The sequence below is a fragment of the Anser anser genome (assembly GCF_964211835.1).
Source record: "Anser anser genome assembly, chromosome: 1".
Classification (NCBI taxonomy): Eukaryota; Metazoa; Chordata; class Aves; order Anseriformes; family Anatidae; genus Anser; species Anser anser.
This window is the reverse complement of record NC_139720.1, coordinates 214,338,260-214,351,261: the sequence shown is the minus strand read 5'-3', so window position 1 is coordinate 214,351,261 and position 13,002 is coordinate 214,338,260. Positions and strand designations below refer to the sequence as shown.

General features: G+C 47.2%; 1 protein-coding gene across 4 annotated transcripts in view; it reads right to left on the bottom strand.

Annotated features, from left to right (window-relative positions):
• The window catches only part of PPME1 (protein phosphatase methylesterase 1), a 30,885-nt gene that overhangs the window by 8,729 nt on the left and 9,154 nt on the right, over positions 1-13,002 (bottom strand). For all 4 annotated transcript variants that reach the window (XM_083820965.1, XM_083820968.1, XM_083820967.1 and 1 more), the window contains 8 exons: positions 10,846-10,939; positions 8,923-9,015; positions 4,826-4,883; positions 4,217-4,268; positions 2,280-2,434; positions 1,695-1,785; positions 1,246-1,311; positions 263-395 (listed from right to left, as the gene is read on the bottom strand). In XM_083820965.1, coding sequence (XP_083677091.1) covers positions 263-395; positions 1,246-1,311; positions 1,695-1,785; positions 2,280-2,434; positions 4,217-4,268; positions 4,826-4,883; positions 8,923-9,015; positions 10,846-10,939 — 742 coding nt within the window. The remainder of the gene's footprint in view (positions 1-262; positions 396-1,245; positions 1,312-1,694; positions 1,786-2,279; positions 2,435-4,216; positions 4,269-4,825; positions 4,884-8,922; positions 9,016-10,845; positions 10,940-13,002) is intronic.

Below are 13,002 nucleotides of genomic sequence, written 5' to 3'. Positions count from 1 at the left end.
TGAGGAAAGAAAACCAAGTACACACTTCACTTCTAAGTGACAACCCAGGATGGAGTCAGTGGAATGAGACCAAGAAGAAAAACAAGAGTCCCAATGTAAGTTTTCCAAGGGAATTGCTCTCATTTATATCAGAGCAATATTTTTATATAAATATATAGATATTTACATCCAAATATGTTTATCTTTGGATAACTATTGGCTACTTTTCTTGCAGGGGAGCACCATGCAAACACAAGCTGAAACACAGCGAGAAACTCCCTACCTCCGTGTCATCTTCCTTCTTCCTTTTGTTGACAGAGCCACCCCCTTCATCATCCTCTTCCTCCTCCTCCTCTTCTTCAATAATGCCCTCCACTATGGCTTTAGGACATTCAGGACTAGCAGCTCCCTCGCACCTGTGAAAATAAAGCCAGGAACTGATTCCCCTTCCAAAACCAAAAAAAAAAAAGCACGTTTTAAACCTAAAGCGGTCAGTGATTTCTCAAACACTGGCTGAGAAAAATCCCCCCCCATCAGTTTAAAAATAGCTGGGGATGAAAGATAGTCACCAAGTGCCCCTGCAGCACACGCATCCCTGTGCAAATAGAAAAGCAAACAGCTATTTAAAAGGGACAGAAGTGGTCAAAAAAGCAACACCACCTCTTCTGAGCAGGGTGTTAGAGACCTTTGTAAAGGTTCCGGGTATGTCACGGATTACTGGCACAGGCAGATCACTCTGATCCCCCCAAACCCACCTCAGCCCACTCCTGAAAAGCAGAATTAACCAATTTTTAAAGGGAAGTGAAAGGCACCATACCCAGAAGGCCAACCCAATGTAGGCCAACGTTTCTGAAGAGACATTAGACTAACACTTATGTCCTTAACGTGTGCAGAAAGGCAGACAAAGAATACACAACCAGCAGCAGTTTATACATATGCATATATATATATAAAAATATAAATAACTGTATTACTCCCCTCCCCCATATATATATATATATGTTATTGTTATTATTTTTAATAATTTAGCTCTTTGTGGATTCTGCCCTACTGAAATTCTGGGCAGGTTCCCTCCAAGTGCCATGACTATGATTTAGTGCTGCTGTGGGTATCCGACTGTGATCAAATGAAACGAAGAAATTTGTATTTGCTAGAAAAAAAAAAAAATCAAGTTCAAGAACATTTATGCTCTGTAGGGATGGTATTACACAACAGACAGGAAGACTTTCAGAGCTTTAAGGAAAAAAATATCAAAAAGCAACCTACTGTTTGACTTGACCGACCATAGAAACTCTAGCAGATTCGAGATTTCTTATTTGTCCGCTTTTAACACTAGAAAAAAAAAGCGAAGAAAGGCAGAAACAGTTACTGAACGCATCAGTGACTAGCAGGCCCAGAAACAGAAGCAAAACCAGGTAATTTTACCCAAACCACCTGGCTCCCAGCAGCTCGGTGCCCACCAGGCCCCCAGGGCCTTTCCTGCCCTGCTGCTGGGACTCTGCACCTCTCCTTGCTGCACCCCACGAGGTTCCTCCCAGCCCACCTCGCCCTCCTGCCCAGGGCCCTCTGGAGAACCCGCTACTCCCCCTGTTTTTGTATAGCTGGGGAGGTGAGAGTGTAAGGAGGAAAACTGACACGTTACGTAAAGTTTGTGCCGTTTAGGAGTCAAGCAAAAATGGCAAGAGATTTTGAGACTGCATAAGCTCGCACCTTACCTCCACTCAATTGCGTTCTCGAGCGACTTGAATGTTTTGGGGCGGCTCCGTAAGAAGTTCTGCATGCTGTTCAGTGCATCCATGGCCGTACCTAAAAACAAGAATTTTCACTTTATGGCATGTGGTGGAATAATTACCGTGTCCACCTATACAGAACTGGCTACCAGGGAGTACCCTCAGAGAGAGCTGGGGCTCAAAGGGGATTTAATGCAGTTAAGGAAAATACAGCTTAGTACTCTAAGCCTACAGCTGTACCTGCTCCCCCAGCAGAGAATTAATATTTGAACAGGTCGGGCATTCAGAGAGAAAGCAGTAACCACACATCAGCACCATGCACTAAATAAAAAAGCAGCCCTCCTCCGTGCTAACAACAATGTGTAACAACCAAACGATGAGGACAAGAGCAAACAGAGATCCCACCTGGGAGGAGGAAAAGGAGGGGTCCCACAGCAAAAACTATTTTATGTAGGTAATTTGTGTTAGGAGGATGGAATTAGCATAGGTTTAAGTGGGCAAAACCTCCTGTGTTCAGGGATTTGGGGGTAAGAGAAAAAAGATGAGCGTGGAAGAAAGAATCACGCTCACCTTCCACAACGTCTATCATGCACAGACCCAGTAAACTTGGCACCAGGTTTGCGACCGCCGTGTGCACCGCAATGGCACCACCCATGCTGTGCCCAATAAGCATGATGGGGGGAGGGAGGTCCCCGTACAGAGCTTCGACCACGTTTCCAACATCTCTGCCAAACGAAGATAAAAACCACGCTCAGCACCTCTACATTCATACGTTTCTGAAACCGTTCTGGACAACGGGAGGAAGACGTACAGATCCAAGGCAGACGTCTGGCTCCAAATCGTCTCCGCATGCTTATTTAACCCACAGATTGTTGGGACAAGTTTATTCCCTTATCACTGTTCAGTTTCATTTAGGCACCAATACAGGAAATCATTTAAGCCAACATTTCACTGAACAAGCGTATCATTTCCCTTTTTTATAAACAGAAAGTGCTTTTTTTTTTTAAATCCCTTAAGCAAACATTTTACATTGGCATTAGATGGTGGGAGTTTTAAATAAAAGGTGAGGAAAGCATCACATTCTCTCGCATGGAAACACAGACTAAAAAATTCACAGTTCTGAAAGGAGAAACCTTTTGCAATTAAATAGAAAAAAATAACCAAGCCCTAGCAACTGAGGCAAAGAAGCACTGAACACAAGCAAAGATTGACTCTCTCGGGAGCATAGTTACTACAAGGCACGCAGAGATTTCCCCTTCTTTTTCGTTAAGGCACCTACTGTAAACTGAAGCTGTCACTGCAGTATGTGAATGTTGGCTGGCACAATTCACACACAAAAAAAACCACAAAACAGCACGGCTAAAGACTGAAACCTAGTAAAGAGCACAGTATTTTTAAGACGGATTCAGAGTTGCCAAAATTGTCTTTCCAATTCAGAGGAACTGAAGACCTGAGCAGCATCGCATCTCGTAAACAGAGAGCGAGTCAAAAGAAAAGCTAGCTTGTTTGTTCTGTCAAACAGAAAATGATTGGAGGATTTAATAAAAGATGAAAACTAGCTATAATAATAAGGCTCCCATTTAAAGGCTAATGAGGAGTAACTTTCAAAATCACTGCTAAGAGGAGAACGAGGTTTAAAAACAAAAGGCAACCTGTTTTCCCCCGTAGCAGTGCTGCCGCAGATTTAAAAATCCCAATTATTTCATACAGCACCTCTTCAGGACGCTGACGGATCAGGACCTGACAAGCCGCAAGCAGCAGCAATAAGGCAGACAATGGAAGTCAGAATACATTTCACACATGGCCTCCCCACAACAAACCCGGTAGATTTGTTCATACGAAGGTTACAAAATCCTTCGTGATTTAACTGTAGTCATAGGAAAGAGCCTCTTTGTATTTAATGTGGACATAAGGGGACGTACTGAGCTATTCGCTGCTCACGCAGCTTGTCAAGAAGAGGATTTGCACCCCAAAGCAGGTCATGACAATTTGTAAAAGCAACTCCTTCCGTGCTCGAGTCTCAATCCTTGACCCACACTTTGGGGATGCTGCCAGCCCAATGCAGATGCAGTCTGAACGCTCACTAAAAGAGTGGAAGAACCGCCAAACTGGTGTCTTCAGGCTAAAATGCCCAAATTATGCCTGAGGAAAGCTTTCTCCCTTCTATTCGGAAGTCTCTGGCAGGTGTCATTGAGTATTACAGGTTTAGTGTTTGCTACAATGAAGTCGCTGATCTTTAATTTGGGTTTAAAGCCAATGGGGCCTAGAGAACAAGCCCACTTTGGAATATGACTCAGCTGAAAGAGCTGATAATTTATTCACAATAAGTTTTAAAACTGTCCTAAAATGGAAGGAAAAGAAGTGATAGCTGCCAGAATCATGTGAAATGAAACTATTCTTCCAGCTCCCTTGAATGAAGGTTGTGTGCCCTCCAGAAGTTCAAGCAAGAAACAAAAATAGATGTGTGAAAAGCAAAATACCGAGGGGAGCACGTAAAGCTTCCTTACTTTGACATCGTCTCTGCAGACAGATCTTCAGGATTCCTAACTTTTGTTTCTCCTGAAAGAACAAAAAAGTTAAGATCACTTAAGCTGAAAACCTTCAGACCCCTGAGGACTTCGAGCAGCAAATGGACAAAGCTTTTTGGCACAGTTACGAAGAAAGAGCCTACCTCAGTTAACATGAATAATTAAGAAACCCAGAATTAATAAAAACGTTTGGTACTTTATCACATTATAGCTTAAGGGTAGGAAACACTCCCCATGACTGTTCCATATTAGCAACGCGTCTTAAAACTGAGCACCACACCTGATTTCTAACAGGAAAAAACACCTTTAGGTTATCAAAATACAGAGGAGGGGGTTGCTGCCAACAGGTAGGAAGGAACAAGTCCACCAGTGCCCCGCATAAATGCGCGGGGAGTCTCAGCTGTTAACGGATGGAGTCAGGTGGCTGCAGAGCTCTACAAACCACTTCCCCATCCCTGTCTTCGAATAAAAATAAGGATGCCTTAAGGATGATTCCTCAGCCATTTTGGGAGGGATTCGTTACATCTCCTTTAAAAAAAAAAGAGAGCATGCGATGAGCTTATGTGATTTGAAATTTCTTATACTTACCATGGCCCCGGAGATCTAAAGCCACAATCCTACACTGAATCCTGCTAATGATTGCAGACTGCAAGAAGGGACAAAGACAAGATAATTTGCAAAGCGCCACACCTCACCTACAAAAGGATTAGCAACATTAAGCACCCCCTGAAACGACAGCAAAGGCTAGGATGGTGTGACAAAACCCTCCACTGCCAACGAAGGGGCTGAACCTGGAGGTTCGGGTCCCACAAAGACTATCCCGTATAAACTACCCTTAATTAACCAAAGCTCCATCCTTTCTACCATTGTTCACGCCGTCTCCGAGGATGTTTATTTCATTGTGCGTTAAGACATTAGGCGTGCTTCCTAACAAATACGGAATTCAAGCTCTGCAGCACCTCTGAAACACAGCAGTGGGATTACAGCTGCTGAAGCAATGCCCCCCTTCCCCAAGCCCAACGTGTTCCAAAATTAGCCTCAGCTATCCACAGCAGACATGAAGATGAAGCAGCTGCTTCGCAGCACACATTCGATTTGCTCTTAAAGAATGGAATTTTACAGTAAAGCTGGAACGTACAAAATTGATTAGTCCAAAGAGGTTGGGAGGGAAGAAGCGAGGCATCTTTTTAAAGTAAGGCAAGGCTGCCATAGGATGATGCCTCTATTTGTCCCTGACAGCTCGATTTGCATAAGTTATTTCAGGCATCACAGTGATTAAACAGCTTTCTCTGTTGAAAGGAAGACTTTTGTGCTAAGGAATCGTTGATGATTTAAATAATGACCCTGCAGGGTTGGGAGGATTTGTTGAGGGACTGTTAATAAACCACCTACGTAACAGGCAGAGATCCAAAAGCTACCCAGTCCTCATATTTTGGTTGTTCTGCTGTTCAACTCCTTAGCGACTGAAGCAGGTGCTTTCCCAGCAACCTCTGAATCCACAAGGTAATATTTTAGACCCCAAAAGTCATTCTGAAACCTCACTTCGCAAGGTGCTTATGCACCTAAGCAATAATTTACCCAGTCAGATGAACAGCCTACTGCTAAAAATCAACCCACTGTCACCGGAGAGCAAGGCAAGAGGGCCGCCAACATGATGTGACAGAATGGGAAACCTTCCAGTACTCTGAGTTTTAGCCAAACAGAAATAGTTTGGGCAAGAAGAGCACAAGCACATCACCCAGGAATTTAGCAGGCCGCTAAACAAAAGAAGAAAGCAGCACCCTCCCTCTGCCGGCTATTATTAGATGGTTACGTTCAACGCTTCCTAACTGGAGAAATTCTTCTTCTGTTGTTTCTGGTTGGTTTTGCTTTAGTTTGTTTGGTATTTTAAAGATTGTTTAAGGTCTCGTTCATTTAACTTGACTATTAGGACAAGGCCAGAAGGCCACAAAGATGCTGGGGAAGAGAAGGCCCCGGGGAGAGCTGCCAGCGGCCTGCCAGGGCCTGCAGGGGGGGCAGGGAAGCTGGGGAGGGACTCTTTGTCAGGGCTGGGGGGACAGGACGAGGGGCACCGGCTGGAGCCTGGCAGGGGGGAGGCTCAGGGGAGGCGTTGGGAAGAAATTCTTCCCTCTGAGGGCGCTGAGGCCCTGGCCCAGGCTGCCCAGAGGAGCTGGGGGTGCCCCAGCCCTGGCAGCGCCCAAGGCCAGGCTGCGGGGGGCTGGGGGCCCTGCCCAGGGCAGGGGGTGGAATTAGGTGGGCTTGAGGGCCCCTTCCCACCCACTCCATTCTCTGATTCCACGTCTGCTTGGGACAAAGCTGCTTTTTCAAAGCATGCACAGGATACAACTTAATAACAGCCACATAAAGGCACGAGCTAATTGTGGCAGTGGCTTCCTCCAGATACGCAGGCAGGTGCGAGGCACAACTCTGTGTGAATCTTCTGTGTTATCTTTGTTAGCTGTCAACAGCAAATTAAAAAGCCAGGAAGTGTGAAGCACAGTATTACAACCGCAATCACTCCACCAAATCCAGCAAGCTTGAGATTTTTAAATACGAAACTGGTATTGGTTTTGCTACTGGGAATAAGAGGGGAATGGCTTTAAATTGAAAGAGGGGAGATTTAGATCAGAGGCCACTAGGAAATTCTTCACTCAGAGGGTGGCGAGGCGCTGGCACAGGTTGCCCAGAGAGGTTGTGGATGCCCCAAGACCAGGTTGGACGAGGCCATGGGCAACCTGATCAAGGGGGTGGCATCCTGCCGTGGCAGGGGGTTGGAACTGGGTGGGCTTTAAGATCCCCTCCAACCCAAGCTGTCCTGTGATGAAGGTGGCTTAGCCGTGGGTTATACCACCAGGATTGCTCAGTAGTAGTCACCATGGGAATTCAAGAGCCGTTGGTATGAGCTCTTGTGAAGCGTTCCTTCTTGCTACCCGTCTGACCAAGTGACGCGCTTGGTGGATGAGGGAAAGGCTGTGGATGTGGTTTACCTTGACCTCAGTAAGGCTTTTGACACCGTTCCCCACAACATTCTCCTCAAGAAACTGGCTGCTCGGGGCTTGGACGGGCGTACGCTTCGCTGGGTTAGAAACTGGCTGGATGGCCGGGCCCAGAGAGTTGTGGTGAATGGAGTCAAATCTGGTTGGAGGCCGGTCACTAGTGGTGTCCCCCAGGGCTCGGTACTGGGGCCGGTCCTCTTTAATATCTTTATCGATGATCTGGATGAGGGCGTCCAGTGCACCCTCAGTAAGTTTGCAGGTGACACCAAGCTAAGTGCGTGTGTCGATCTGCTCGAGGGCAGGAAGGCTCTGCAGGAGGATCTGGATAGGCTGGAGCGATGGGCCGAGGTCAACTGCATGAAGTTCAACAAGGCCAAGTGCCGGGTCCTGCACCTGGGGCGCAACAACCCCAAGCAGAGCTACAGGCTGGGAGATGAGTGGCTGGAAAGCTGCCTGGCCGAGAAGGACCTGGGAGTATTGGTTGATAGTCGGCTGAATATGAGCCAGCAGTGTGCTCAGGTGGCCAAGAAGGCCAACAGCATCCTGGCCTGCATAAGAAGCAGTGTGGCCAGCAGGTCTAGGGAGGTGATTGTGCCCCTGTACTCGGCTCTGGTGAGGCCGCACCTCGAGTACTGTGTTCAGTTTTGGGCCCCTCGCTACAGGAAGGACATGGACGTGCTCGAGCGAGTCCAGAGAAGGGCGACCAAGCTGGTGAGGGGTCTGGAGAACAAGTCTTACGAGGAGCGGCTGAGGGAGCTGGGGTTGTTCAGCCTGGAGAAGAGGAGGCTCAGGGGCGACCTTATCGCACTCTACAGGTACCTTAAAGGAGGCTGTAAAGAGGTGGGGGTTGGTCTGTTCTCCTACGTGCCTGGTGACAGGACGAGGGGGAATGGGCGAAAGTTGCGACAGGGGAGTTTTAGGTTGGATGTTAGGAAGTACTTCTTTACCGAAAGGGTTATTAAGCATTGGAACGGGCTGCCCAGGGAGGTGGTGGAGTCACCATCCCTGGAGGTCTTTAAAAGACGTTTAGATGTAGAGCTTAGCGATATGGTTTAGTGGAGTACTTAGTGTTAGGTCGGAGGTTGGACTCGATGATCTTGAGGTCTCTTCCAACCTAGAAATCTCTGATACTGTGATACTGTCTGAACGTCTCCTTAAAGCCCACTGAGGAGCAAAAAGATAAATATGACACAGCCAGAGGCACAGAGGAGATGTAGATACTTCATCTGTCCAGTCACACTTCCATGAAAGTTGTCCTATCCCACCCTTCTGCTAAGAGTGCTAGATAGCTCACAGTCCCTGGATTATAAAAGCTCCCAAACAGAAATCAAGTGCTGCAAGCGGTTTTACTTTACCTGCAATCCTTCAAAGTTTTTCTTCCTTACCTCTTTTTTTTGTTTGTTTTTAAACACTTTTTTGTTGTTGTTTTCAACACTTTAGTGAAGTGCTGTGTGGAAGTTTTGGCCACTGTTGATAATTAGAGCCTAGAAGATAACCCTTTGCTATGCTTTAGCAATTTAATACACAGACGACTTGAGTCAGGTACATACCAAGAGATAAGACACAGTTTTCCGAATTAATTTTCCTCATGCTTAACACAGCTGAATGGCTGAATGATCAGCTGCCTTCCATGCTCAGAGGACTACATGAGCACGCATATATACTTGTATAAGTCAGCAGCTTACTTACAGTAAATACAGCCCAGGAAAGAGCAGAATGGCCTCCACCGTGCAGGAGCAGTAAGACAGGTCCCTCCGATCCACTTTTGTAAATTCGAAAAGTGTATGAACAGTTAAGGAGATCTCATAGTTATCTGATGTTACTCAGCTGAATGTATTTTGGAGTCTGCAATACCCGACAGTGTTTTGTTTCTACCCTTGTGTACACAAGGGCTCATCTCTGCCTCTGAGCAATGGGCATGTGCAAGCATAAAACAAGCTAAATTTTGTAGTTAAAGAGTTCTTTTCCTACTGCCCAGGTCTTCTCCTCTATAATCTACACATCTCCTGCCAGCAACCTTTTTCTTCCTCATGCAACAGAGAATCGAACTGAGAGAAAAACAAACCATTACCAGCATGTGCTATGGAGCAGGTAGTTTTGATTTGGCACGTTTTCCTGTTACATCCAAGAAAAAAAAGTCAGGTAAGCCAGTAAAAAAGATTCTTAGGGCAGTATAACTACTACCTGGAACATACACCGGTAAAGATGCTTCAGTATGGTAGCTGACATCCCCTTACAGTATTTATTTAGACAGAAAAATCAGGTCAACTATCACTAAAAGCACTGTCACTTAGGGAAAGGCACAGATCTGAGAGTCGTGAGATCTGCATTCAGTGCCCCAAACTGCGACCAAGAGATCAGACAAGTCGCTCCACCTCCTTCTGCCGTTCTTGGGGCGGACAGAAGCGCTCCCCTAAACCTCGCCATGCCAGCTGAGGTTCCTGACCAAGCTGTTCGCCGCGGTTCTGCTGAATACCGGAGTGCCCTTAAGATTTCTGGTTATCACCGACCCAAATAGGTCCATCATCCTTTTTATTATTTATAAAGCCTCAGGGGCGCATGCAGCACTTCACAAGGAACGCAGACAAGGTGCACATCGTGACGAAGTCATAGCATCAGTTGGCACGACTAATGAGAACACAAAATAATGACAAGGTGAATAAAACAAGGGCAGAGAATTTTGCTCATTTTAAAGTAGCACACGCTATTGGCAAGGAAGAAGTAATTATCATTGATATTGGGGCTGAAATAGCTTGGAAATTTGGTTTTCTTAACAGCCTCCAGCAAGTTGGGATATGCACGTGTAAAAAATAAACAACTATTAAATTACAGCGTTGCGTTATTTAACCACAGACAAAAACATTTTCGTTTCGCAGTTAGGTCAGAAGACCTGGGAGTACCTCTCAGAGCGCTTTTTGTCAGAGCTAACGGGTACAGGCAACCAGTGAACGGCACACCCAAAGCCAACTGACGGCCTTCGCCTCAAACTGAGCACGTTAAAGAGGATTACAGACATCAGCTGCACTGAGCAGTAACTGGGAGACTTGCAAAAAGGGGCGTGCTTGAAGAGAAGTATAAAAGCAGCACGGATATTTGCGAAGGGGGCAGAAATCTCGGAGAGCAATAGTCAAAACCTGGTCCGATGCAGCCAGAAGTCTCCCTGCTGGCACCGCCACCTCTGCCCGGGCCAGAGGGAGAAGCCTCCCCACCTGCACACCAGCTTGGGGGCTTTAATTTGGGGTGCAACGGATAGCAACCCACGCTTCTCAGGGGTGTGCATGACTGTGCTTGTCCATTTGCGCACGCATAAAGCAACAGAACTCCCTGGGATCAGTTGTAGAGGGCCTCGGGAAATCTGTAGGTATTTATTAACGTGTAGACGTTCAGTGTTGGGGCCTGGTTTTGCCCTGCTGACGCTGATCCTGAACGTAGAGCTCACTGACTGCCAGTTAACTACCTGTCGGTAATAAATTAATAATAATGAACATACAGGGATAAACAAAGGAAGATGAGAAGAAATAATGTGGAAAAGATTAAGAGAACCCCAGTAAACTCGAAAGACACGACACCGAGATTTTCATAATGACTGTGGCAATCTGGGAAAAAGGATATATCCTTGCCAGTTTCGTTTTCTACCACGACGTCCTCCATAGACTCAAAGTACTGGCTCCAAAGCACTGGGGAGAAATCACGCTTTCTTCCAGGGCTGCAAGGAAAAAAAAACAAAAAAGATATTTTGGTAAGTCTTTCATTTAGATTGGCATGCAGGGGTCACAGCATCCACTGAAGAGAATACACCAGTGTTATACAACAGTGTAAAATTAGACGCAAATGGTACATAAGTGAAATTCTTACGATATTAATGATTTTATAGTCAGTATGGAAATCCATCTTTTTTTCCCCTCTAATTGTTGTTCCTGTTGAGGAGATCCCAAAAACACACAGGAAAACTAATGAAGAGACAATGAGGAGAACGCTCTCCTCGTAAAGCGATGCCAGGGAAGACTGACCGAGGGCCAGTTGGACTACAGGGACCTAAAGTCAAGGGAAAAGGAAAAAAAAAAAAAAAGAACAGGGCCACGTAGAGATGCCGTCCCCCTACAACCTCCCAGTTTGCAGCCACCCACAGATCGCAGCCTTCAAAGTCAGAGGTACCTTTGCGTGTCACGGTCCTTCTCCAGCCCCTGCTGCTGGCAGGGCTGGGAGCGCTCCAGCGCCTGGAGCCATCCTGAATTTATGACTCAGCCCATGAATCATAATAAAAATAACAATAAGAAGAGCACTTCCCTTCTCAGGAGTCACCTTGACGCTCTAGCTGCGAAAAGCAGAGCGTCAGCTGTATGCTGCAGGTTACTGCCAGACTAGCAAGGATATAAAAAATTAAGCATCCGATTAAAGACAAAATTAGCGCTTGCCACAAGAGTACGATTTTCCTAGAGATCCCCCCCTGATTTTTGGGAGGGATATTGTTCAAGCAAAGTCAAACTGCCCCAAAAATAGGATTTTTAAAGGAACTTGTATTTTAAATTAAGGGCTGTGATGACAAGACCACGTAACAGATGCTGACAGCTCTGCCTTGGAAGTACGGGCTTCCAGGCTTCGGTTTGCTCCAGGCTTCGCACTTATTCCCAGGTTAATTTCTCTAACTCCTTTAGAAGTCAGAACCTACCACATGCAGAAAAGCTCCTTTATCAAAAAAAAAAAAAAAAGGAAAGGAAACATCTGGCCAAGCACATCGCAGTCGCCGGAGACTCCTAGATGCCTGACGCCACCCAGGCAGCGCCCAGAAGCGAGATTCCTTTTTTCCATCAGACCGCGTGCCGATCGTAGATGAAAGAGCACTGAACAGGCACAAAAATCGTGCTGGTGGGCACCGGGGGTGCCCGTGTTAAAAATCGACTGGTGACGAAAGATTTGGGGCTTGGGGCTTCAGGCAGACGGCAGCTTCCACCTGCACCGGGGCTGCACGGGAAGCCGAGCGCCACCCTGCTTCGTGCCCCGCCTGGGGGGGGGTTTCCTCCCTTACTGTGGTATTTTTTCCTGTCCCCGCTCTGCAGGCACAGGGAATAACACCGAGGAGAGGCACTCGGACGAGGCTTGCCTCCCCCAGTGACACCTCCAGAAGGCCAGCTGGCGTTCCTCGCCTGCAAGGCTCGCCCCCTCGCTGTACGAAGGCTGGCTGCTGCCGCAGCTTGTCGACGGGCACGTCGCGAACCGCCGCAATGAGCGCGCCTGAAATTAGCGCCACCGATCCAGGGAACTCAATCCCCCCTTGAATTACGGGGCGAGCACAGCCCTGCTCCGCGGACACCACGCGGTCGGGGCTCTCAGAGGCGCCCCGCCGCCAAACCCATCTGGTTTTTTGTTTTTTTTCTGGTTTTCTGGTTCCATCAGCGGCTGTGCCCCCGTTACTCACACGCGGCTCTGCGCTAAGTTTTCCTGATGACTCAGGGGATGCAAAATCTGTTTCTCGGGCTGACATTCGCTCGCTAGCGCTAACGGAGAGGCGCTTCGTTTCGGCAGCGACACGACCGGGCTCGATTCAAGCCCAGTGCCACGCAGGATGAGTAACGGCGCAGCGCTCCGCAGCATCCCTGCTCCTCGACTTTTGGGGGAGGCGATCAGCATGAAACAGGGAAATCAGGCACGGGCGAGGGGGGCTAGAGACCCTCACAGAAGGAAATCTCCTCTGCTGAAGGAAGTTCCCCCCGAATTCCTGGCTTCCTAAAGAAATAAAGGGACAGACAAAGCAGCTTCTCAGTTCTGTAG